This window comes from Macaca mulatta, chromosome 3 (assembly GCF_049350105.2).
Source record: "Macaca mulatta isolate MMU2019108-1 chromosome 3, T2T-MMU8v2.0, whole genome shotgun sequence".
NCBI classification, from domain to species: domain Eukaryota; kingdom Metazoa; phylum Chordata; class Mammalia; order Primates; family Cercopithecidae; genus Macaca; species Macaca mulatta.
This window is the reverse complement of record NC_133408.1, coordinates 156945542-156971321: the sequence shown is the minus strand read 5'-3', so window position 1 is coordinate 156971321 and position 25780 is coordinate 156945542. Positions and strand designations below refer to the sequence as shown.

Genomic DNA, 25780 nt, shown 5'->3' with positions numbered 1-25780 from the left:
TGCCAGCAGGAGCCTGGCGCACGAACTTCATCACCAGTGTTAGACACGCCAGGTTTTCACCTCAGGAAGCCTCAAGGTTAGGGACGGGGTAGGTAGGTGAGCAGCGGGCCGCTGTGCGCCTGCGCTGGAAGGCTCCAGACCCGAGCACTTGCACGTCGCTGCTTCCCGCGCATCCCTTCGGACGCCCCACCCCGGTGCGCATGCGCCTGGAGAACTGAAGGACGCGCGTTGCCCACAGGAAGCTGCCTTGGCTAGCATGGCGGCGGGAGGGCTACGCGGCCTGCCAGTGGCCGGCGGAGGGGAGAGTAGCGAGAGCGAGGATGACGGCTGGGAGATTGGGTATCTCGACCGGACGTCTCAGGTAGCAGAGGAGGCCTTGTCTTGACCACACCTGGTTTCGGCCTTCCCTGGCCCTCGAAGGCGAGGCCCAGCCTGGTGAAACCTCTCACTTCCTCGCATGTATTTCCCTTTTTCTCAGTGGAAATACGGGCGTTTGTAGTTAGGCAAACCCGCACAAATTTCCTCCTGTTCCCCAACTGTGGTTACCACCAAATACGCTTCTTTAGATCGTTGTAGCTCTTCACTTGGGTTTGGATCCATCATTACCTATTCCCTTGAAAGATAATTTTCGACACGAATTCTTTTCAAACTTTGTATCTCGGTCAAAATAAAGCTAAGAAAAAAACCTATGTACTTAACCAAACATTATTGTTTCCTGATGAGGTGGAAACAAAACTATATATAACAAGAATTTTTTAAAACTGTTCATTTTTCTAGAAATTGAAAGGGCTGTTACCCATTGAGGAAAAGAAAGAAAAATTTAAGAAAGCAATGACCATCGGAGATGTTTCATTGGTCCAGGAGCTCCTAGATTCCGGTGAGAGATAAGGACAGTTTCACCTGAACACAACTGTCTTAAGTTTGCAAGGATTCCTTATTTTTAAAAGATTTATGTTGCTTTTCTAATGGAAACACAACAAATGTTAATATAAATTATCATAATATCCTGCATAATCTTCGTTGACTCTGAGTCCTGCCTGTCTTATTTTCTTACTCTCTCCTTACATTTGGAATGCCACCCTATTTATCTTCCATCAGTTCTTCCACCTCCTTCAAGCAAGAGGCCTACTCTAATCCTGTCCCACTCTGATCATTCTTAATTTTCTCTTCATTTACTCTGCTATAATGTTGTATGTTTCTTTTTTCTCTTCTTTTCTTTTCTTTTCTTTGGGTGGTGGGGGGTGAAGGGGAATGTTGTCTCACTCTGTGGCCCAGGCTGGAGTGCAGTGGCGCGATCTTGGCTCACTGCAACCTCCACCTCCCGGGTTCAAGTGATTCTCCTGCCTCAGCCTCCTGAGTAGCTGAGACTCCAAGCGTGTGCCACCACGCCCGGCTAATTTTTTTTTTTAATAGAGATGGGGTTTCACCATGTTAGCCACTATGGTCTCGATCTCCTGACCTCGTGATCTGCCTGCTTCAGCCTCCCAAAGTGCTGGGATTACAGGCATGAGCCACCGTGCCCTGCCTGTTGTATGTTTCTTAAGAATTGGTTCGAGTACATTTTAGTTTTTCTCGTTACAGTTTTTTGTTTTGTGCTGGTGGAATGAGGCCTGAGCTAGGAATCAGAATAAGTATATGGATAATTTCTTCCAGCTTATTGCCTACTCTGGTTTCTTGGAAGAGGCATTTAAGCTTTGAGAGCATCAATTTTCATTTTGGGGGGTTGAGGGGAGGGGATGGAGCCCGCTCTGTCGCCCTGCTGGAGTGCAATGGCACCATCTTGGCTCATTGCAGCCTCCATCTGGGGGCCGGGCTTCAAGCGATTCTCCCACCTCAACCTCCCGAGTAGTGGGGACTAAAAGCACCTGTCGCCAAGCCCAGCTAATTTTGGTAATTTTAGTAGACACGAGGGTTTCACCACGTCAGCCAGGCTGGTCTCGAAATACTGACCTCAAGTAATCACCCACCTTGGCCTTCCAAAGTGCTGAGATCTCAGGCATGAGCCGCCACACCCAGCCAGAGAGCATCAGTTTCTTTATGTAAAGCATCATAATTCTGTCCTGGGCTTCATGACTTTTTTTGTGTGTGTGGATTAAATGAAAAAAAAATTTTAATTACCTTCACATAGAAATGTAAATTATTGATTATAATGATTGAAATTACTCAAAGGAATAACAAGCATTTACTTTAGGTTGGTGCAAAAGTAATTGTGGTTTTTGCCATTGTAGATACAAAACATTCACACACAAGGTAGTTAGATGTGATTATATGTAGCATAAAGTTTTTATTCTGTGCTAGAATCAATGCATAGTTTACTGAAAAGTAAATAATTTTGAAAACAAGACAGATCTAGGTTTGATTACTAACTGTGCCACTTGATGACTTTGTAACCTTTACTAAATTACCAAATCTTCCTAAGTTTCAATTTCTGTCCGTTTTAAAATGAGGATTATTATATCAAAGTGTTGTTGGCAAGGGGAAAAATTAAAATACACTTTTAAAGGACTTAGAACACATAGGAATTATGTAAACATTAGCTGTTATTCGTGTAAGATATGAGAAGGATCTGTATGACTTTTTGGACAGTGGAACTTGAGTTTGTAATTGAAAAATGAAATTGAATAAACTCTGAATAAGTAGAAAGAGGCCTGAATACCTAATGTTAATATATGTATAGTGTACATAGCATGGGGTGGAATAAGCAGAGATTTGTTTTAGAAAAGAAAATTTGCCTTAGGAGTAATGGGACTAGGTACAGTTAACATGATAGAGGCTTTTGAAGGATTAAGACTTGATATGATTGATGGGCAGGTTAGAGGTTTACAGTCTCTTGAACAGAGCCTGCTGCTAAGTAGTTATTTAGTCAACCATTTGAAATTTGTTTTTAATTACAACAATTTTTAAAGTGCATTTTTAAAAGCCAGTAATAGAAATGTAGGTAGAAGTAGAAAGATTTCTTTACCATTGTCCTCACTCTCGTTCCCCTTACTGCTGATGCCTCACTTTCACAGGTTAACTCCTGTTTTAGGGTATTTCCTTCCAGATGTCATTATGTAACTGTTTTTTAAAATATTGTTAATTTTTTGCCTTTCAAAGTCATTGTTGTTCTTGAAACATGTTTCTGCACCGATTGAAAACTCTAAAAATAAAAGCACATTTTGAGTCAAACACTTTTAACCATTTGAAGATGTCTCCAGTTTTTGTTCTGTGTACTATCATTTCAATTTTCTTTAAAGTATGACATATTTTAGACATTCAGAAAAGAAAGGTACCCCCTCTGGAGATAACTACTTTTCTATAGTTGATGTTTATCATTCTTATGAGTATCTTTATACTTTTACTATATCCCTAAACAATATAGTATTACTTTGAATGTTTTTGAGCTCTGTAAATATACGGTGTTCATCTTTTTGAAACCTACTTTTTTTTGCACTATGCCTGGAACATAATATGTGCTTAGTAATTTATGTTAAATATTAGAGGTTAAACATTAAGTTAGAATTTTAGTAAGAATTTTATACTATAATGCCACATTTGCTGCTTTTTTTTTTTTAGACGAAGTCTCGCTCTGTTGCCCAGGCTGGAGTGCAGTGACATGATTTCAGCTCACTGCAAGCCCTGCCCCCTGGGTTCACGCCATTCTCCTGCCTCAGCCTCCCGAGTAGCTGGGACTACAGGCGCCTGCCTCCGTGCATGTCTAATTTTTTTTTTTTTTTTTTTTTTTTTTGTATTTTTAGTAGAGACAGGGTTTCACTGTGCTAGCCAAGATGGTCTCGTTTGCCTGACCTCATGATCCACCCACCTCCGCCTCCCAAAGTGCTGGGAATACAGGCGTGAGCCACCGCACCTGGCCTTTGCTTCTTTTTCTTCACATCTTTTCCTTTCTATCTTTGCTATCACAGTTTGAGCAGTACTCTCAGTAAATTGAGAAAACAATGATCTTTTCTCTGATCTCATTGATATGCTTTCAATTGAAGCAGTTTAAAGAGGAAGACTTGTTAGAGAAGACAAGTAGGGCTAGCAGTATGTGTCTATACTAAGATGGTTTAATGTTTTCTCCCAATGAATATTATGTACCTTATATCAATTAAAATTAGACAATTAGATATTAGACATATGTAGTCTTTCAGTGACCCAGTGTTTATACAGTCAAAAAAGTGACACCCCCACCCCCCACCAAGTCTGCATTTCTTCTGTGATGTGACCTTAATCTGTGCGCATAGGACATTTTATAGCCAAAGACAATAGAACCTGTAAATTACAAGGTATTAAAGGCAGGCCCACCTTCAGTGGTGTTTCACATGCAAGTTTTCCTTCTTTGAAACAGAAAAATGTTGTTTCCTTGCGATTAGCAAATATTTCATAGATTTAAGAGAAAGATTGCTACTTAAGTCATGATCTCTTGGCCAGAACCAGTGACTCACACCTGTAATCCCAGCACTTTGGGAGGCTTAAGGTGGGAGAATTGCTTGAGGCCAAGGGTTTGAGACCAGCCGTGGCAACATAGTGAGATTCCACCACTACAAAAAAAAAAAAAAATTATCCCGGCATAGTGGCACGTGCCTATAGTCGGAGCTAGTTGGGAGGTTGAGTATGCTGTAAGCCATAATCATGCCACTGTGCTCCAGCCTGGGTGACAGAGTGAGATCCCATCTAAAAAAGAACAACAAACAAAAACAAAACTTACTTTCAGTACCTGATATCTCCTTTTATTTTAGCTCACTGCTTGTCATTCGATTGTCCAAGATAGAACTTGATAGTCATTTTTAATTTGTTCTTTTCCATCATACCTCCTCCTCAAAGTAATTTTAAATTCTGATGACCCTATCTTTGAAATGTCCTTTTGTTTTCCTTCCTTTCTCTCTCCACTGCCCTTTCTCTGATTTTCTTATAAACTTCCTGCCTTATAACTAGTTTCCTTGCTTCCTGTCCCATTTTCAATAGTGGTATCTGTGTTGTCTTTATAATACATATGTAATGATGTCATTTTCTGGATCAAAAACAGAGTCTGCATTTCTTAAGAGAGCTTTCATAATCTAACCTTAACCTATCTTTTTAGCTTCATGTTTTATAAGTCACCCATGGGTAAGTTTAGTGTTAGGAGTAAAGTTAAAGGTTTTTGAGGGATATATGTGGTATTTTCAACCATAGAGATAATTGATATTGCCCAGGGATAATATTCTAATTTAAAAGGCATTTTACCTCTGTGAAACCTTTCCCAGCTCCCCTAGAGAAAAAAAGGTAGCATGTAAAAACCTGTTAGAATATATACATACTCAGTTACATATTATATTAAACATCAGTCAGATCAGTCTTTTGGAACGTAGTGCCTGTAGCGAAACTGAACTTAGCAAATTATATTAACGTCCCAATAGAATTATTTTCTATTTTTTGGAAGCCATTATTACCAAAACTTCCCGTGGTGGAATAAAGTACTTGATGTACGTCACTTTACACAGTACTTTAAGCATATAAGGTGGCTGATTTTTTTCTTTGGTGGTAGTGGGCTTTTAAAAGCTTGTTTTTATATTGACAGGCATTAGTGTAGATTCCACCTTTCAGTATGGATGGACTCCCCTTATGTATGCTGCTAGTGTTGCCAATGCAGAACTGGTTCGAGTCCTTCTGGACAGAGGTGCTAATGCAAGCTTTGAGAAGGGTAAGATGTTTCAGATAACTTAAATGATTATGCTTACTGTGATTCCTTGATTTCCAAGTAGCTATTATATGAAGTGAAAAAAAACTAAAGCAGTTTGAAGTAACCTTTCTATTTATTATATTATGTAAATAGTATACAAAATCAAATGAGAAGCCATACATATTCTGAAAAACTCTTTCCAAAAACATAAATTCCAGTTACAGTATCTTTATAACTGGTTGTTATTATATACCTTTAACTTTAAGGTTTTGGTTGCTTTTAAAGGAAAAATTCTTTGAAAGAAACATTAAAAAGCTTGTAATTTAGTGGCAAATTACTTGAAAATCAGTCTGGAATTTTAAACTAAACTCCAAATTACATCACTTAAAGTTGTTTCAAAGATAGTTCATGAAATCCATGTTTGTCCTTGTTACTAAATAATTTCCATTCAGTAGTACTTTGAGTGTTAGAAGAACAAGAGTATATGAGCAAATCGAGTTTAATTATTACATTGAATTCCTGATTACTTATTTTTAACATATTTTCAATAGACAACTAAATTTGCTTCATAATTTCAGGTATAGGTTTCATTTTAGAATTGATTTTTACATTAATTTTATACCTACAATTTTATTCTTTTTTCTCATTTATATAGTTTACATAAATTTCTGTCTTAACAGTTTCATGTTTAATTTTTTCTGTTAGGTTTTTCTTTTTATGGTATCATTTAAAAATATCACTTGGCCAGGCATAGTGGCCCATGCTTATAATCCTAGTCCTAGCACTTTGGGAGTCCTTGGCAAGAGGATCACTTGAACCCAGGAGTTCAGGATCTGCCTGGACAACATAGTGAGACTTTGTCTCTGCTAAAAATAAAGAAATACTAGCCGGAGGTGGTGGCACACACTTATAACCTCACCTACTCAGAAGGCTGAGGCAGGAGGACTGCTTGAACCCAGGAGTTTGAGGTTGCAGTAAGTTATGATCATGCTGCTGCACTCCAGCCTGGACAACAGAGTGAGACACTGTCTCAAAAAAAGAAAAATTACTCAATGAAAGCTATGCTTAGGAATGAGGTTTTCAAAAGTGTATAAAATATTCTCAAAAAATTAATAATTGTTATTTTTATACTTCTCCCTCCTTGTAATCAGAGGGATACTTAGAGTTATAAAATATATTTTTCACAGAATGTACATAAAAGTTCCTTTATGTGTCCCACAATAACCCTATCACATACAAAGGGCAGATATTAGGTTCTTATCTGTATATTAGATCTAATGAGATGTTAAGACATCACAGGAGTTACAGTTTCTCAGTGGCAGTACTGGGACTAGAATATGCTCTGTCAATATTGAGCCACTAATGTGAATCATAGCTGTGGTGACCTGTTTTGAAGTTTTAATTCAAAATAGGTGTTTTTTGTGTTTAATTTACTCTAATCTTTGCTGACACCATGAGAGCCAAGGGAAGAAGAGTTTTAGGAAACAGTGAGTTCAGAAAGATCAAGTACAAAATTACTGAAAAGAAACCAAACCAATGGATGTGGCAGTTACAGCAATTTCAGTAGGGTAGTTTATAAGCCAGATTTCAGGAGCTTTCAAATGGGTAAGAAGTGAAATCAGAGAATATAGATCATTGTTTCCCAAACGTGAGTTTAGCAAGGCAAATTTTAACAAAAACTGTTCAAATCCAGACAATGTGGCTATGTCCATGTCCTTAACCACTTTCTGTTCTCTTGAAGTAATGGGAATAAAAGGGGAAGGAAGTTAAATGACTTATAGATAAACTTTGGAGACTAAAGGGATTCATGTCTAATCTCATCTTTTGATGAAGGAAGACAAAGTTATCTGCTAAGAGAGAGATTTAGGAGGAGGTTATAGAGTTTTAGAGTGCAATAATAGAATGTTTTGGGTGGTAAAGACATCAAATAGATGCTCTTGATGTATGGGGGTTTTTCCTCACTTTTCTATTCACTATAGATAAGCAAACTATTTTGATAACTGCATGTTCTGCTCATGGCTCAGAGGAACAGATCTTGAAGTGTGTAGAGCTACTACTTTCAAGAAATGCTGATCCAAATGTTGCTTGTAGGTAAGAGCCTTTATATCTGTTCAAAATTCAAGTTGAATCATAATTTTTCTTTGGTATCAGCCTTTTAAAAATCATGAACAGTGTTTACTTGGCCAAAGAGTTGATGAATGAAAATAGTTCATAAGGCCATGGTTCCAATTCTATAAGATTATCAGAGGAAGCGGATATCATGAAGGTAGTCTTTCAACTTTACGTTTTGAGAGGAATGTCATAATTTAGAATGAGAGGAAAAGGAGGACAATAAACTATAGTATAATTTCTTATGAATCATACTCCTCAAAAGAATATGACGATTGACCTGTAAGAGTAAAGCCTCTTAATGTTCTCTCTGTATAACATTTAACAACTAAACAATTTTACAAAAATACTAAGAAAATATGTCCATTTTCTGTTTTCTTAAGTGTTTACATTTTCTTAAGACTTCATGAATTAACTAGGTAATAACATGTATGTAATAGCTTCTAGATACATAGAAGTCAAGCATAAATGTTATCTTGCATCTTTTGAAATGTCAGTAATAAAAATGAATCAGAATGCTTAAAATTTCTATCACATTGGCTTCCTTTCTGACTGCATCTTGTATTTCATCTATTAAATCTCTCTTTGTGTTTCATTTAATCTTTAAAATGAGTAGGAAGTAGCCCATCTAACAAAAATGTCTAGCACAAATAGAATTATTATTCATAATTCTTTAGTTCAGATAGTAATGATCTAGTACCTGATATATAGAAAGAATTATACTTTACTCCAGAAGTTTTGTTCTAAATTAGTTTAGTTTATATGATACCTGGACAGCAACCTTGGAAGGTACTTTACAGCTTTAGATAATTCCTAAATCTTTGCTGAGATTTTTAAAAATATATTTTGGTCTAGTTGTAGTGGTTCTCAAGCAAGGTCTATTTGACCTTTCAGGGGATATTAGGCAATGTCTAGAGACATTTTTGATTGTTATACCTGAGAGATACTACTGGTACCTAGTGGGTAGAAGCCAGGGTTGCTGCTGAACATCCCAAAATGCATAGGACAACCCCTCAAAACAAAGAATTACAAATCCCAAAATGTCAGTAGTGCCACGGTTGAGAAACCGTGATCTAGTGTGAGAAGGGCCAAGGTTTATTGAGTGGCTAATTAATATTTAAACAAAGATAAAAAAGAACTGACAGAGAAACTACCTGCAAACCTTTATTTTTCTTTTTTAAGACAGGGTCTCGCTCTGTCACCCAGGCTGGAGTGCAGTGGCACCATTGTGGCTCCCTATAACCTCTGCCTCCCAGTCTCAGGTGATCCTCCCACCTCAGCCTCCAGAGTAGCTGGGACTACAGGCACACATTACCACACTTGGCTAATTTTTGTATTTTTTGTAGAGATGGGGTTTCACTATGTTGCCCAGGCTGATCTTAAACTCCAGGGCTCAAGCAATCTGCCTGCTTCAGCCTCCCAAAGTACTGGGATTAAAAGTATAAGCCACCATGACTGGCCTACCTGCAAACATTTTTTTTTTTTTTTTTTTTTGGTTTGTTTTGTGTTTTGAGACAGAGTCTCGCTCTGTCACCCAGGCTGGAGTGGAGTGGCGAGATCTTGGCTCACTGCAACCTCTGCTTCCTGGGTTCAGATGATTCTCCTGCCTTCGCCTCCTGAGTAGCTAGGATTACAGACGCATGCCACCACGCCTGGCTAATTTTTGTATTTCTAGTAAAAACAGGGTTTCACTGTGTTGGCCAGACTGGTCTCAAACTCCTGACCTCATGATCCGCCTGCCTCGGCCTCCCAAAGAGCTGGGATTATAGGCATGAGCCACTGCACCCCACCTCAAACTTTTAACAAAAACTTTTATCCTGTCATATATGGTACAATCCTTAATAAAATGTAACTTTTGGATCTGGTTATATCTTGGAATTAGGACATGTGCTTTAGTACTCCTCGCTAAAGTAAACTTCTATGAGTGTTGTAATTTTGATGTATACCTTTAGAAGTGACATAAGATAAAATTTTTGCTTGGTGCTCTTCACTTTATTTTTTTCCAACTGCCTCTATGAGATTTTGTAGGTAGTGAAGTCTTTACCCTCCTAATCACCTAAAATGTTGTAAACACATAGAATTCAGTCAAGCCAGTATCATAGGTTCTAGACTATTCTGTCTTCTCAAGAACTAGAAGATATCCTTTAGGTACATAAGGTGTATTGGGAAAAACAGATTCCGTTTGAATTAAAATGACACAAGGTTAGCATCTTATGCTAAAAACTATAAGGCAATCACACTATAAGGTAATTTCAAAACTGAAAATCCTAAATAAGCAGATGAATTTGAAAGAGTACAAGATTAAGATTGGTATGTGGTCAACTCTCTAAAATAATTGGAGAATTTATAGAATGATTGAAGAAAATAAAGCAATCTGCATTTAATTAATTAATTGAGAAATAACCTGAAAAACTATTCAGCTGCTTATTTTTTAATGCTCAAAACATAAAGCAATAAAATTGAATTGTGTTTTCTTGATAGAGCTGAAAAGAGGGTAAGTTATGGCAAATAGTGCTTTTTAGGCTGCAAATTTTATAAGAAGGATAGCATTAGGGGACATGGAGGGGTAGCTTACTTTCAGTATAAAAGACAAAACATATCAGGACACAAGGGGAGTACAATGAAATTTGGAGAGAATTTTATAGCTAACTCATTAGCAGTGACAAAAGTCAAAACCTATTAGAAGATTGGGAGCTTTAGATTCTTGTAAAAAGTGCCAGAAGATACCAGCAATACATCTGGGAACCACTCTTCAGATGTCAAGGAGAAAAACAGATCTTTAGATGAATTATTTTCAAGCTGTTGATGTAGCCTGTTTTGTTGAGCAATGCCTTTGCTAAGAAAAATTACCTCTTAAGAAAAAGAGCACAAGGAAAGAGTCAGCCATAAAACATAAATGGCTAGATTTTGCGAAAGCTAAATAGGTGGTCACATATTTGATAGCTGCAAAGAAAGATGGCTTCTAACTTTTTTTTTTTAAACTAATATGGGATCAGTAGTCTTGTCTTACAAAGTGAAAGTAATAGCAAAGTCTTGGAGATCAGCCTCTAAGCTTGAGATTGAAGTCTAGTTTCCATATGTAAAGTAGCATGAACTCTTCTCCATTCTATGGAAATACCTCAAAAGACAGGATCTTACTTTGAGATAAAATGGGGAAAAATGAGTTACTGCTTTGTATTAGGAGCAGGAAGATAATTTCTAGAGGTTTGTAGATCTTAAAATGAAAGTCACTTGAATTACTTGGTTCTGTTTGCACTGCACTACAAGTGGGTAGATAGAAGAATAAAGATTAAGAAGAAACTGTTGAATTTCCTCTACTTAACTAATTAGAAATCTCGCTGAATGGTACTGAGGGAATTCTGTAATAGTTTAAATTTTTTAACTTGTGCATAATTTACATACACATAATTAAAATACTCACATTTTCAGTGTATAGTTGGATCAGTTTTGAAAAATGCATGCATTTGTGTAACTTACACCACAAGATGGGATATTTTTATCACTCCAAAAAGTTCCATCATGTCTCTTGCCAGTCAGGTTCCCTCTCCACCAGAAGCAACCATGTGATCTGGATCTTGTTTCTACCACTATAAATTTTTTCTGTTCTAGAATTATATAGTATTTTTGTGATTTCTTTAACTGGGTATAATAAATTTTAAGACTCATCCATGCTCTGTGTATTAGTAGTTTGCTATTTTCTTTATGGCCTGAGAAAAATAAGTGTTCCACTAAGGCAGAAAAATCGATTGGCTTAGAAATTAAAAGTAAAGACAAAAAAGCCACAGAGTTGTTAACTAGACTTCAGTAGGCAGAATGTTAAAATATTTAGGCTGTGTGCTAAGACAGCATGAGTGCTGACAATATAGTACGTTTTTCTCAGTCACTAAACAGGGACAAGTGCCTTGTATCAATGCTTCAAGTAGCAAGCACTGACTATCCACTCCTTTATTTTTTTATTTTATTTATTTATTTGTTTATTTATTTATTTTGAGATGGAGTCTCTCCCTGTCACTCAGGCTGGAGTGCAGTGGTGGATCTCCACTCACTGCAACCTCCAGCTGCCAGGTTCAAGTGATTCTTGCCTCAGCCTCCCAAGTAGCTAGGCCTACAGGTGCACCACAACTCCTGGCTAATTTTGGTATTTTTAGTAGAGATGGGGTTTCACCATGTTAGCCAAGCTGGTCTCAAACTTCTAACCTTAAGTGATCCACCTGCCTTGGCCTCCCAAAGTGTTGGGATTACAGGCATGAGTCACTGCACCTGGCCCACTCCTTTATTTTACCCACTGAATTGCTTATTGGGAATCATGTTTGGAGTATGTTGTGGTTGTTTCCATTTGTTTTGCTTCAGCAAGCCATTTGTGTATGTGTACTAAACATTAATATCACTAAGTACCTTTGTTGTTGTTTTTTTTAATTTCATTTTTTTCAGTTTTCTTTCAAAGTTCCCCTTTATGTGCAGGGGGGCTACATTCCAAGACCCCCTAGTGGATGCCTGAAAACATGGATAGTACCAAACCCTATAAATACTGTTTTTTTTTTTCCTAGGATATATGTGATAGTTTATAAATTAGGCATAGTAAGAGACTAACAATAACTAATAGAACAATGATAATAATATACTGTAATAAAAATTATGTGAATATGGTTTCTCTCAAAATATCTTACTATACTGTACTCACCTTTCTTGGTGACCTGAAATGATCTGAAAAGATCTGTCAATCTGATCTTTGGATGTGTAGTATATATAGCGTGGATATGCTGGACAAAAGATGATTCATATCTCAAGTGGGACAGTACAAAATCTCATCACACTATTCAGGACAGCGTGCAATTCAAAAGTTATGAATTTTTTATTTAATATTTTTGGACCTCAGGTTACTGCAGACAGCAAAACCACAGATAAAGAGATACCATCTCATGCCAGTTAGAATGGCGATCATTAAAAAGTCAGGAAACCACAGATGCTGGAAAGGATGTGGAGAAATGGGAACACTTTTACACGGTTGGTGGGAGTGTAAATTAGTTCAACCACTGTGGAAGACAGTGTGGTGATTCCTCAAGGATCTAGAACAAGAAATACCATTTGACCCAGGATTCCCATTACTTGTATATACTCAAAGGCTTATAAATTATTCTACTATAAAGACACATGCACACGTATGTTTATTGCGGCACTGTTCACAATAACAAAGACTTGGAACCAACCCAAATGCCCATCAACGGCAGACTAGATTAAGAAAATGTGGCACATACACACCATGGAATACTATGCAGCCATAAAAAAGGAGGAGTTCATGTCCTTGCAGGGACGTGGATGAAACGAAACCATCATTCTCAGCAAACTGACACAAGAACAGAAAACCAAACACCACATATTCTCACTCGTGAGTGGGAGTTGAACAGTGGGAACCCATGGACACAGGGAAAGGAACATCACACACCAAGGCCTATCAGCGGATTGGGGGGCTGGGAGAGGGATAGCATTAGGAGAATACCTAATGTAGATGATGGGTTTATGGGTGCACAAACCACCATGACACGTGTATACTAATGGAGCAAACTTGCACGTTCTACACATGTACCCCAGAACTTAAAGTATAATAAAAATAAATAATTAAATTGTTATCATTTGATGGTGAATATTTCCAAACTTACTAAATAGGTACGTTAAAGGAGTAATTCTCATCTGCTTTAAAGTTTATATTGCACCCAAATTTTAAGTAAACATTTAAATTTGCTAATATCATTTGGATTCCTGTGTGTCATTGTTTTTTGCAAAAATTTTGTAGCTTCTTCCAACATTTCTTCTGTTTCATCTTGAAAGTAGCTTCTTGAAAAAACATCACTTAAATGTGGTATTATTAATTTAGGTATCTCCATCATGATACCATGACAAGCATCTTCTAAATTTTGGGTTGCCACCTCAGTTCTAGAAAATCTCACATCTATTGTTTCTTCAAATATTACATCCTCCTTCTGAGTCTCTGGTTGTATATCCGTTATATCTTCTCACTGTATCCTCAATATCTTTCTTTCATTTTCCATTTTTCAGTCTCATGCCATATTCTGGATTATAGCTTCTGATCCTCCCTCTATGTCACTAAATCTCACTTCACCTTCTAATCTGTTGTTGAAATAATGGATTTAGTTCCTCAGTTTTTAAGAAATTTTTAAAAACTTCTAGATTCTCTCACAGTTTTGGTCCAAATTATCTAACTTAAAATTACTAGAAATAGAAATCAGCATCTTCTATATTTTTAAATGGTTTATTTTTAACTATTTTTGTGTCAGCTCTGTAATTCTTTCCTTCTCATGCAAACTTCTTTTTTAAAATGTTATTTAAAATAGCTTTGGAAATAGCATTGATTTAATTCATGGACAACTTTCCATATGATATGTAGATCCACTTTGTTCTTTTATTATTTTTTCTTTATTTTCTTTTATTTTTCCATTTTCTAGCATCTATGGAACTTATGGTAAAAACTGACAACTTGAAAGCCATTTTTAAAATTAAGCCTCTAGGACACAAATTATATCTCATTCTTCTCTTGGATCTTGATACTGACAATATTTAACACAGTGTACATTATGTGGCAAATATGGAAATGTAATACTGGTTTATTTTGGCTTTAGAATTTGTTTGGGGACTTTATAATTTTTAAATGAAACATTCATTGAATATTTGCTGTGTAATAGGCACTGTGTTAATTGCTTGTCTGTGTTAATACATTGCATTGTCTAAATAATCTTTACAACTCACTGATAAATGGTATGTTATTTTTTACAGAACAGAAAATTGGTGCTCAAGCGTTTAAGTGCCTTTGAATGTAACAGAGGTTTGATAAGGGTATTTATAACAGTTTAATCTGAACAGGATCCACCAGTAGAATGTATTTATATTCCTCATCTTGTCTATATTTAGGGTGTTTTCACAACAGTTTAAACAGCATGACTTTTTATATTGTTGCAAAACATATGTTTGTGTTAAACTTCCTGTATCTTTGGGTTTGGGTTTTTGGGGTTTTTTTTCTGTCTTGTTCCCTAATTTATAGTTGAATATTTTCACTTAAACACTCTAAAACTACAAAAGTATGGGAACAGAAAAATGTTACCACTTTAACTTAGCTTAATCACCTGTAGGTCTGAAAACAAGGTGGCCTTCAGTCAAATTAATTGGAACTTGGCATAGTAAAATCTTCAATTTAACCTTAAATTTGGAGTTGACATTTTTATTGTTAGAATAAGCCTTTAAAAAATATATGTAATTAACATTTTTGTTATTAGAAATAGTGGGTTTTCCCCCTAGTTTGCTGAAACCTTTTCTTGTATTAAAAAATATATATTTTTTTTACATTTAGAAGGCAATTTCTCTAGCATATATGTATTTGTTACGTTAAGATTGCTTAGTCATAAGATAAGGGTTTTGTAAAGTGATGTGGCATTTTAATTTCAATAGATGCTTTATTACCAAAGATAAGGGTTTTGTAAAGTGATGTGGCATTTTAATTTCAATAGATGCTTTATTACCATTGATAAGGCAGAACACATTAATTAATGCCCTAGGTTTTGACGTAATCATTGTGTAATTGTTAACTTGTTGAATGCTATTACATGTTTTAATAAACAGAAGATACCTTTGGAAAAATGTTGCCTACTTTCTCAGAACATAAATTTAGTTGTAAATGTCACAGGAGCAGTTTGGTAGATAAAAATGTAATTTTGGCTTACAATAGTGACTTGTTTTCTAGTTGTAAGTAAACGTGTGACATATCTTTGCTCTAAAAGCGTAGACTAGAATTACAAAACTATTATTTCATAAAGAATTTTTAGAAATATCTTTAGAAAACATTACAAGAAATTGTCATTTATGTTGTAGTTTTTCTTTTTAGCCCTTTAAAAACTATAAATAATCAAGACATTTTTGTCATAAGAGATTAAAATAATATAGAAGTTCATGTAGTAAATCATGAGTCTTTGTTGACTAAAGAAATTCCTTAAATTCTCTGCCCCAGGATAGCTATTTTAAGTACTTTGGTAAATGTCCCTAATCCTTTTTTAAAATACACATTTTCATACAAATGAACACACACACACAGACACTTCTTTTCACTTGTTTGGGATCTTTCCTTGTCAGTATATAAGTTTACCTCCATTTTTTAGCTGCTTAATATTCCTTATTATTAATGCACTGTAATTTATTGAACCATTATGTTGACAGCATTTAAGTTGTTTATAATTTTTATTGTTATGTTTTATGGGTAGTTAAGAGTACTGTCTTATGAGCCAGACTGCCAAGGTTTGAATCCCAACTTTGTCATTTACTAGCTCTGTAATTGGGCAAGTTATTCATCTTTTCAGTTTCATTCTTATATTAGGGGATAAAAATACCACTCACATCATTAAGTTGCTTTGTGTTTAGAACAGTGCCTAGCCACAGAGTAAGAGTCAGATGTTTGTTTGCCATAACAATGATGATAATATCCTTGGTGCGTGTTAATTCTGTAGAAGACTTCCAGAAGTAGAATTGCTCAAAAGGTTTGCACATTTAAAATCTTTCAAGTTATATCCAAACTGTCCTCCAAAAAGTTTTTTCCACTTTACATTGGTAAACCATGTGAAAGTATCCATTTTGTTTTTGGCATTTTTGCTAACATATTATTAGGCTTTGTGGTTTGAACAATATCATGGATAAAAGTGAGCATGTTATATAGTTTTGTTATTTTTCTGAACATCATTCCTTATGTTTTTAGCCTTTAATATATTTTTTAATAAATTGCCCCCATTATTTTAAAATTTATCTCTTATCTACATATAGGAGCTGATTTTACCTTTGTTAGCAGTTTTACCTGTATGCAGACAGTGATAGATATCTTAGGGTTACCTTGCATATTTAAGGCATATGTTAATATTGCTATTCAGATACCTAGAAATCTAACTGGCCCTTTTGAAAGCACAAAATAGGATAGAGGTGAAGAAAGCTAGTTGATGAAAAGCTCTTGGCACTAATTTTTCAAAACACATACATAAAAACCAAGATCACACACAAACACCTCTCAAATTCTGACTTGACTTTTATCTTATTAGTGTCTGGTACATGGTAGGAAATTACTATTTCTAAATTGAACCCAATTCTCCATCAAATAGACTACCTCTTGATAAGTCTTATTGATTGTAATAATGTTATACACACTGATTAGGTTAAAATTATACCACTACCTCCTTATAAAGTTTGTTTGAGAATTTAGCTTTTTTGTCTTTTGCTATACTTTAAATTCTAAATTTGAAAGGACAGCTTAATTGCTTTCATTTAAAAATGTGATTTTTTTTTTCCTCTTACATCTTTCAGGAAAACAACTTTCCATACCCTGTCCTGAAGTACTAATAGCTGATATCAGGGAACTAGTGTATGAGTTTATAATTTATTGTTTATAAGTTGTCTAACTTTAGTGTATTGGTTTTCAACAGTATAATGATAACCAGAAATTCTCAACAAGAATCTCTCCAAAAAACACCCTGCTATGCTTGAATAAAAACCCTGTTATCCTTTCTTTGTAATTTTTTACATTGTTTCATCTGCCATTTTATTGTAAAATTGCATTATAATGGCAAAATAGTCATAATTTTCATTGTTAAAATTAAGCAAAAATGTATTTTGAGTTACTGTATTAAGAAAAATTGAAAATTACTTACTTGTGAATGATCTTGGACTCAGAATTTATGTCCCAAGTCCTCTTACTATAAGCTTCATAACCTTGCTAACTTCTGAAACTGAACTTTTATTTTTCATTTATGGAATAAGATAAGAAAATTTGTTTCACTGATTTTGCTGGATTCTTGTGACAGTCAGATGCAATATCATGTAAAATTGTTTTGTAAAAAGTGTTGCATATAAATATGACAAGTTTCTTAAAAAATGGCTGATGCCATTAAAGAATCACACTTTAGTTATGACTGTACTACTAAGCAGATACAAGGAGTATCTATTAATAATTAGGGGTAGTATGTTTTCAAGGAAATAGTAAAAATAAATTATCTACATAAAAAGTTTATTTATAAGGGATATGTTACACAAAATTATAGAAGTATGTATAATAAATGTGTAATCCCAAAAGAATTAATGAGAATTTTACATGTTCCTAAAACAAGCAGTAAGATGATTAACAAGCAAAGTCATAAATATGGTCCTCATCCATCCCTTAATTCTAAGCTAGTTAAACATACATTTTCTAGGTGAGAGAGAACAATATTTTTCTTTCTTGGAAGCCTCACTTGGATTTGTTTAACTCTTCTTTTTAATCTTTTATGGAGAGGAGTAGTGAAGTTTTTTCTTTCACATAATAAAAATATGTTTTCATTTGAGTGTTTTAGCTCGTATACATATTTGTTTTCAAATTTTGCTAAATTTTATGCATCCTGGTAGTTTTTCAAATAACTGACAAGGTCCCCCTTAATTTGTATGTTATTCATTTTTATTAAACAGATAACAGTGTCATTAAATCTTGGATTATCTTATAATTAACATTCCACATTTGAATGTGTTCTTCCTGAACATATAGTTGAATTCAAATTTCTTTATCCCCTTTTGGCTGGCTAAAATATTTTATTTAAAATAAAGCAAGGGACTTTTTTGACACCTTATTTATATTTTCAGTGACAAACTGTAAAGGAACACTGACTTAAAGCAGATTTCTTTTTTGCTAATATGTTTAACTTTTAACTATTAGAATTCTGAATAATTTTTTAAAATAAATTATTTCCTTGTTTTACTGGTTCTTATTAGAGCTGTTAGCATATCAAAACTGTAATTCATACAGTCTTTGAAAAGCTATGTTTTGCCTAATTATTCTAATTTTTCTTTAAATATGTTTTAAGTAAAACAATACAACGTGGTTAAAGGACCATTTGTATCCTCCCCAATCATATTTATTCCTTTTCCTTCTTTCTTTCTGATAGAAGCAACCACAGTCTTGTAATTTGTGTGTACTTTTTCTGCCCAAGTTAAATTACACAAGTGATCATCCATCTGTGCGTGTGTATGTAATCATCCGTAAACATTATATAATGCCACTTGACATACTTTTTATTCCACTTTCTTATTGAGATCTAATTGACAAAATGAAATCCATAGATCTTCAGTGTAGAGTTTTTATTATGACAAATACATATACCCATGTAACCCACATCTGTTTCAAAATATAGAACATTCTTCCTTACGCTAGGAAGCTCCCTTAGGCCCCTTCCAAGATAATCCCCTGAACCCAGAAGGCAGCCACTCATTATTTTTTCTTACCCTGCATTAGTGCTGTTTACTACATTATGCAATATTGTACTTCTTAACGTCTAAATTCTTTTGCTCAGCGTGTTTTTGAGAACCTATGTTTTGTGTATCAGTAGTTCATTTCTTTTTACTGCTGAGAAATGTTCTAATGTTTGGCTATATTACAGTTCATTCTAGTTTGCTTTTCATTATTAATATCTAGCTGAATTCTACTATGGTGAAGGAACATATTCTATATATTTCAGATCTTTGAAATTTTTTGAGATGTTCTTTATAGCCCAGCCTATGGTCAATTTTTGCACTATAAAATAATGTGATTTGGCAATGGTTGGGTGTAATGGTCTACTGTGATATTGTGATATAATAAATATATATTTGGTCTTTGTCCCCTGGTTCCTGGGACAAGCTCCTTCATGCCTTGTAATTTCTTGAATGATGGGGTGATCTTTTGAATGATGTAGAGTATGTTTGGTTAAAATATTTGGTCTTAATCACTGGCTCCTGACACTAGAACTTCTGAAACCCTTGGAATCTCCTGAGTGATAAGAGTCTTTAGACATCTTATACTAATGAGATGACTGGTTGTCGGGAAGGGAGGCAGAAAGACCAAGACATGATTAAAAGGTAGAAATTTTTAACACTACCCACTGACCTCCACAGAGAGATGAGAGAGGCTGGAGATTGAGCTAATTACCAATGGCCAATGATTTAATGATCCCTTCATAAAAAAACCCTAAACTGTAGGATTTGTAGAGAGCTTTTGAGTTGGTGAATATGAGAAAGTACTGGCAGAGTAGCATGGTGAAATCTCACACCATCCCTCTCCTTCCCACCTGGGAGGTAAATTATCTCTTTGTCCAGCGTATCTGGATGAAGACTCTTTACATACTACCTGGCTGTTAGTCATCTACATTATCTTCTCCTGACATCCAACCATAGACATTGTCATGGCTTGATAATGCAGGATCACCAGAAGCAGATGATCCTCCTTCTAATGTATTGTAAGAAGGTCAAAGTAGCTTAACACTACATCACAATGCCTGTCATTCACCCTGCTTCATCTCTTCACATATGCATTTTATCATTACATATCATCACAAGAAAAAGGATGAATATAGTGCAATAAGATATTTTGAGAGAAAGATCACATTTACATAACTTTTATTGAGTATATTATTGCAATTGTTTTGTTCCTGTTATCACTTACTGCTTCTGATTTGCAAATTAAATTTTTTCATAGGCACATATGTATAGGAAAAAAACATAGTATTTAAAGGGTTCACTACTATCTGTGGCCTCAGGCATCCACTGGGGGTCTTGGAGCATATCCCCCATGGATAAAGCAGTGACTACTGTCCTGATTTTTTTTTTACTTCCGTGTTCTATCAGTTACTGAGATCTGCATTTTGGTCAACTTTTGCTTACATCTTTTAAGCCTACCATATCCCTGATGCATTGACCTTTTACCGTTATGAAGTGTACCCATTTGTATGTAGTAATTCTTACTTCATTATAATATACTTAATCTAATATTGGTATAGGTATATCAGCTTTCTTGAGCATGTGTATAGTGTTTTTCCATCTTTTTGCTTTCAGCCTTTCTATGTGCTTTTATTTAAGTAATATATAGTTCTCCTTTTGTAAGCCAGATTGATTGACAGTAGTTTTCTTTTCACTGAAGTATTTAGTCTACCTCCTTTAATGTGCACACTGATAGGTGTTTCATTAGTCAGTGCTCTTTTTTTCCAGTTCTGATTATTTTTTGATTAATCAAATATTATTTATTATTATTCCATTTTCTATCTTGCTGTAATTACTCATTCTTTTATTATTCTTTGAGTGGCTCCCCTACAGATTATAACATATATTCTTTACTTATTAGTCTACTCTAAATTAGTACTTTTAACAATTCCTGGACAATGCAGGAATCTTAGAATATTTTAACCTCATTTGTGCCCATTCCACCCCTGCATTTGTGCTATTGTTGTCATATATTTTAAATCCATCTCTCTTTTTTTTTTTTTTTTTTTTTTGAGATAGAGTTTCGTTCTTTGTTGCCCAGGCTGGAGTGCAATGGTGCAATCTCGGCTCACCACAACCTCCACCTCCTGGGTTCAAGAGATTTTCCTACCTCAACCTCCCAAGTAGCTGGGATTATAGGCATGCACCACCAAGCCTGGCTAATTTTGTATTTTTAGTAGAGGCTGGGTTTCACCATGTTGGTCAGGCTGGTCTTGAACTCCTGACCTTAAGTGATCTGCCCGCCTTGGCCTCCCAAAGTGCTGGGATTATAGAAATCTATCTCTCTTTAAACCTCACAATTTATTATTATCATTTTAGTATTGCTATCAATTATGTTATTATTACCAACATTTATTTGGATTTACCCACATACTCACCCTTTATGGCTCTCTTCATTGTATCCTCTCTTTTCATGTTTTAAACAGGGATTTAATCAGGGATCATTTTTCTTCTGAAAACCTTTTTTTAATACATCTGCTGGTGACTGTGTTTTTGTTTGAAAGCATTTTTATTTTGAATGTATTTTTATTTTGCTTTTTATTTTTGAAAGTTATTTTCACTGGGTATAGAATTCTAAGTTAGCATTACTTTCTTTTGATACTTTAAAGCTATCATTTTGTTGTCTTTTATTTTTACTGGAAGCTTGTATTCCCAACAGCATTAACTCAAGCGTACTCTGATAATGACCCTGTGGTCTAAGGAGAGTATGTGTTTGGAGTTCTGAGCTAAAGAATCTGGGGGTAGCCAACCTAGAGATTCACTTCTTATCTAAGAAGGGCATCTCAACCCCTGGCCCATTCCTTGGAATACAGGCCATACAGGGGATTGAGACCCTTTGTTGTGGGTTAGATGGAGGTTGCTAGGTGGAGATTTCTAAGTAAAAATGCTATGTAACTTGTACACTTTTAAGAAATAGTTGCAGTTTTCCTAATCAGCCCATTGCTCCTGGACCACCTTATATATGTCTTTAATAAACCCTATGGCTTGTTCACTGGCTTGGGGTTTCCTCTTCAGACTCTCAAACATACTATCCCTATTGGAGTCAGTAGGAGTCCCACACAATTGGCAGTCCAGCCAGAAAGTTGGAAAGAATCCTGTGAGCACCAAGATGATGTGATCAGGGAAAAGGAAATCCACAAGGGAAACTCTGGGATGGCCATCCACATCTATGTGGGGCCCAATAACTGCTATCCTTGATGGATGAGGCCCACTGCATGAGTGTGGGGATGCCCCATAACACCAAAAGGTCTGGAAGAGCTGCTGCAGGGGGTAGATCCAACTAAGTGAAAGTCATATGTCCAAGCTATGACAGCCATAGTTCATTGGCAGCTCCTGTGTGTTGAGGAGCCACTGAGGCTGAGGTCACTGCACAGGCAAGGGTGCATCAGTTATAAGGCAAGCTGTGATTAGAAAGAAATGCTTAGTTAGCTCAGACTAAAATGTTGGAGAGCTTACTGTCCTGCCTGTGCCAACAGAATGACAGAATGGACACTCTGGCTTGCCACATAACTCATTTGAAGAGTTGTCAACTTCCAGGCCGACAAGTTAGGGCTGTCATGAATAAATCATCCTGTAACACTAAGTCCTGGGACCTCATGGAGAGCTCTAGTGGGAAGGAGGAAGAAGACTAGGATGAGTCCATAGAGGTTCCCATCCTCTCTGCATGTACATTGGCCACCACCAAGGTAAAAGTGGACCCCACAAGAGGAAGCCCCTCAAGACTTGCCCTGCCTGAAAGAGGGCAGCATACCACAATATGGGATTATACCACTGTGGAACTGGGAAATAGGTTCAAACAGAAGGGGAGAGAGTCAGTCATAGGGTGATTTCTCTGTCCATGGGACGTGAGGGCAGAGAATACTATACTCTCTAGATTCGAGATGAATAAAATGGCATCCATCACAAAGCACCTGGTCCTGAGGCAGCATTTCTATGGCACCAATAATGAGGATCAGACCATTCCCCTCCTTAGCTGAGTGGTTGTGGGCTTCAAGGGGGCCTGGCCAAATGAGGGAGACATCTCCACATCTCCTTTGCAATGGCAGACTGAAAAAGTTGCAGGACGTCCTCTGGGAGTGGGGAATGAAACATGCTATTAATATTTTTGCTAAAAATCATCACGATCCCAACAATGAATTGGTTACTGCCAGAATAAAGAGATAATTCTGCAATTGACACCTAAGTAGTGATATAGGATGCCGGTTTCCATCTTAAGCACCCTAATATGGCAGCCAGTATCCTGGGCAGCCCAAGTGGCCACTGACTTAAGGGAAACAGAAAAACGGCATAAGCAAGAGGTATGCACTGCTGGATGAAAGATAAGGGAGCCATGAAAAAAAAAAGGAAACAGTCAAGGGGCTTGTCAGAGTGATTTGCTGATAGATGTAGGCAACCTGCTGATGGCAGGGATACCTACTGAAAAAAAAAATAGATAAAAAGTCTAACACTGTTTTGGTTAGACTGTAATAAAAACTCAAGCCAGAACAGCACTTCGCTAAGGAGCCGCAAGCTCAGCCCACCACCCCTCGCATACAGAGATGGCAGGCACTAACCCCTTTAGCCTAGGATAAAGGCCAAGGCTTCAGAATCGCAATAAAAGCAATGATGGCCAAGGACCAGAGGCCTCGTGTAAAACTGTATATAAGTCACCTAAAAATAAACAGACTGTGCTTGGTCTAGTGCAGTGGTTCCTCACCTTTTTGGCACCAGGGACCAGTTTTGTGGAAGACAGTTTTTCCTAAGACTGGGGATGGGGGGATGTTTTGGGATGAAACTGTTCTATCTCAGATCATCAGGCAGGCGTTAGATTCTCATCAGGAGCATGCAACGTAGGGATCTCTCGCTTGCGCAGTTCACAATAGGGCTTTTACTCCTATGAGAATCTAATGCCACCACTGATCTGACAGGAGGTGGAGCTCAGGTGGTAATGCTCACTCGCCTGCCACTCACCTCCTGCTCTGTGACTCAGTTCCTAACAGGCCACAGACCAGTGCCAGTCTGCTGCCCAGGGGTTGAGGACCCCTTCTATAGTGGATACTGGAGCCAAATACACTCATAAATGGTAACACACCTATCAGTTCCAAGGGCCTATAGCAGCAATAGATAGTAAAGGGGGACAGGGAATGAGGTATAAAGGTTGAATTACTATTACAAGTTGGGAGACTGTCACGAAGACCCTATTTAGTATATATAGCTCCTGTCCCAAAATACATCTTGGGAATGGGGATCTTGTCAGGCTTGACCCTCCAAACTGACAAAAAATTCAAACTGAGAGTTAGAATGACAAAACATAATCACAGTAACACAAAATGGACACCAATACAGTTGCCAGCCCCATAGCAAATAGTAGTGCTGAAGCAATACCACTTGTGAGTGGGGGTTGGGGGCACAATAAAATCACAGAAACTATTAAGGAGTTAGCCGAGGTGGGCATTATGAGGCCAGTAGTGCACAGCCCATAAAACAACCCTGTGTGGCCTGTACAAAAACCTGACGGGACATGGAAAATAACAATACATTACCAAAAATTAAAATACCACTTCCCTTCTGATGAAAATAGGACAGGTGCTTGGCATGTAATGTTTTCTTATTAATTTAGCCAAACCTTCTTCAGCATCCCCATTTCGCCCAAGTCAAGACCAATTTACATTCAGCTAGAAAGGAGAACAATGGACCTTTACCATCTTGCCCCAAGGATATTTACATAGCCCCACTATCTGCGAAGGTCTAATGACCACAGACATCAATCAATGGACTACCCTGGAGAGGGTACATGTTTTCCATTAAATTGATGATATCATGCTAACTAAGTCTTTTTCTATCTTACAAACTGCAGTGGTTTGCCTTACAAATTGCAGTGGTATGGAGCTTGCTAGTCCCCACCTTGCCATCTCACTTGGCAGACAGAGTATGGGCAGCACAGACAGTTAAGGGTCCATGCTTATCAATCAAATACTCAGTGTCATCTGGTTGGGTAAGAGTAAAGTCAAGTCCTTCTCTCTGCCATTATAGATCAGGTGTAGGACTACCCATGTCCTGCCACACCAAAGCAGTTGCAGACCTTCTTAAGCCTTATAGGGTATTAGTGTCCTTTTATTCCCCATTTGGCCCAACTCCTCAGGCCCCTATATCACTTAGTCAAGATGGGGGCTCACTGGAACTGGTCCACAGAGGACGATGAGGCCTTTAAACAAACTAAAGTTATGACTGGAAACTCTAGTACAGGAACAACCTTGTGAATTGGACATAGCCAGTTACCCTGAGGGGTGTGCCATTAGGGTTCTAGTCCCAATTATGGAAGGGGGCTGAAGCTAAATATATCATCATGGAGCAACAACTCAATGCTAAATATCATCTCTTACAACAGTGGACAACATGACAAAGGGGCTCCCAGTGCTGGTATGCACTCAGTATCCCATAGCAGGTTGGTTAAAGGATACCTTCCAGAAACCAAAGTCTGGGAATTCCCAGACACAGATGTGGCCAAATAGCATACATATCTGCAATATTAGGCTCCAAACAAGGGGAGCACATCAACTAATAGTTCCTTAAGTGCAGAGTTCCATTTGGTGCTCAGCCCTGTCACCTGTTTGACAACTGAAGGACAATCTTTTATTGAGGTCACCGAGCCTGGTTTAATCAACTCCCAAGTGCTTAGAAAAACCTTTAATACAGTATGATTTCTATTATGTTTGGCATTCTCTTTTGTTATAGTTTGTATTGCTGCCACAG

General features: G+C 36.7%; 1 protein-coding gene across 1 annotated transcript in view; it reads left to right on the top strand.

The window, feature by feature from the left end:
- The first annotated feature begins 227 nt into the window (after nt 1-227).
- The window catches only part of ASZ1 (ankyrin repeat, SAM and basic leucine zipper domain containing 1), a 64781-nt gene continuing 39228 nt past the window's right edge, over nt 228-25780 (top strand). The window contains 4 exon segments of the mRNA NM_001168607.1: nt 228-361; nt 778-877; nt 5537-5659; nt 7618-7729. Of these exon segments, the coding sequence (NP_001162078.1) occupies nt 257-361; nt 778-877; nt 5537-5659; nt 7618-7729 (440 nt within the window). The 5' untranslated portion in view covers nt 228-256.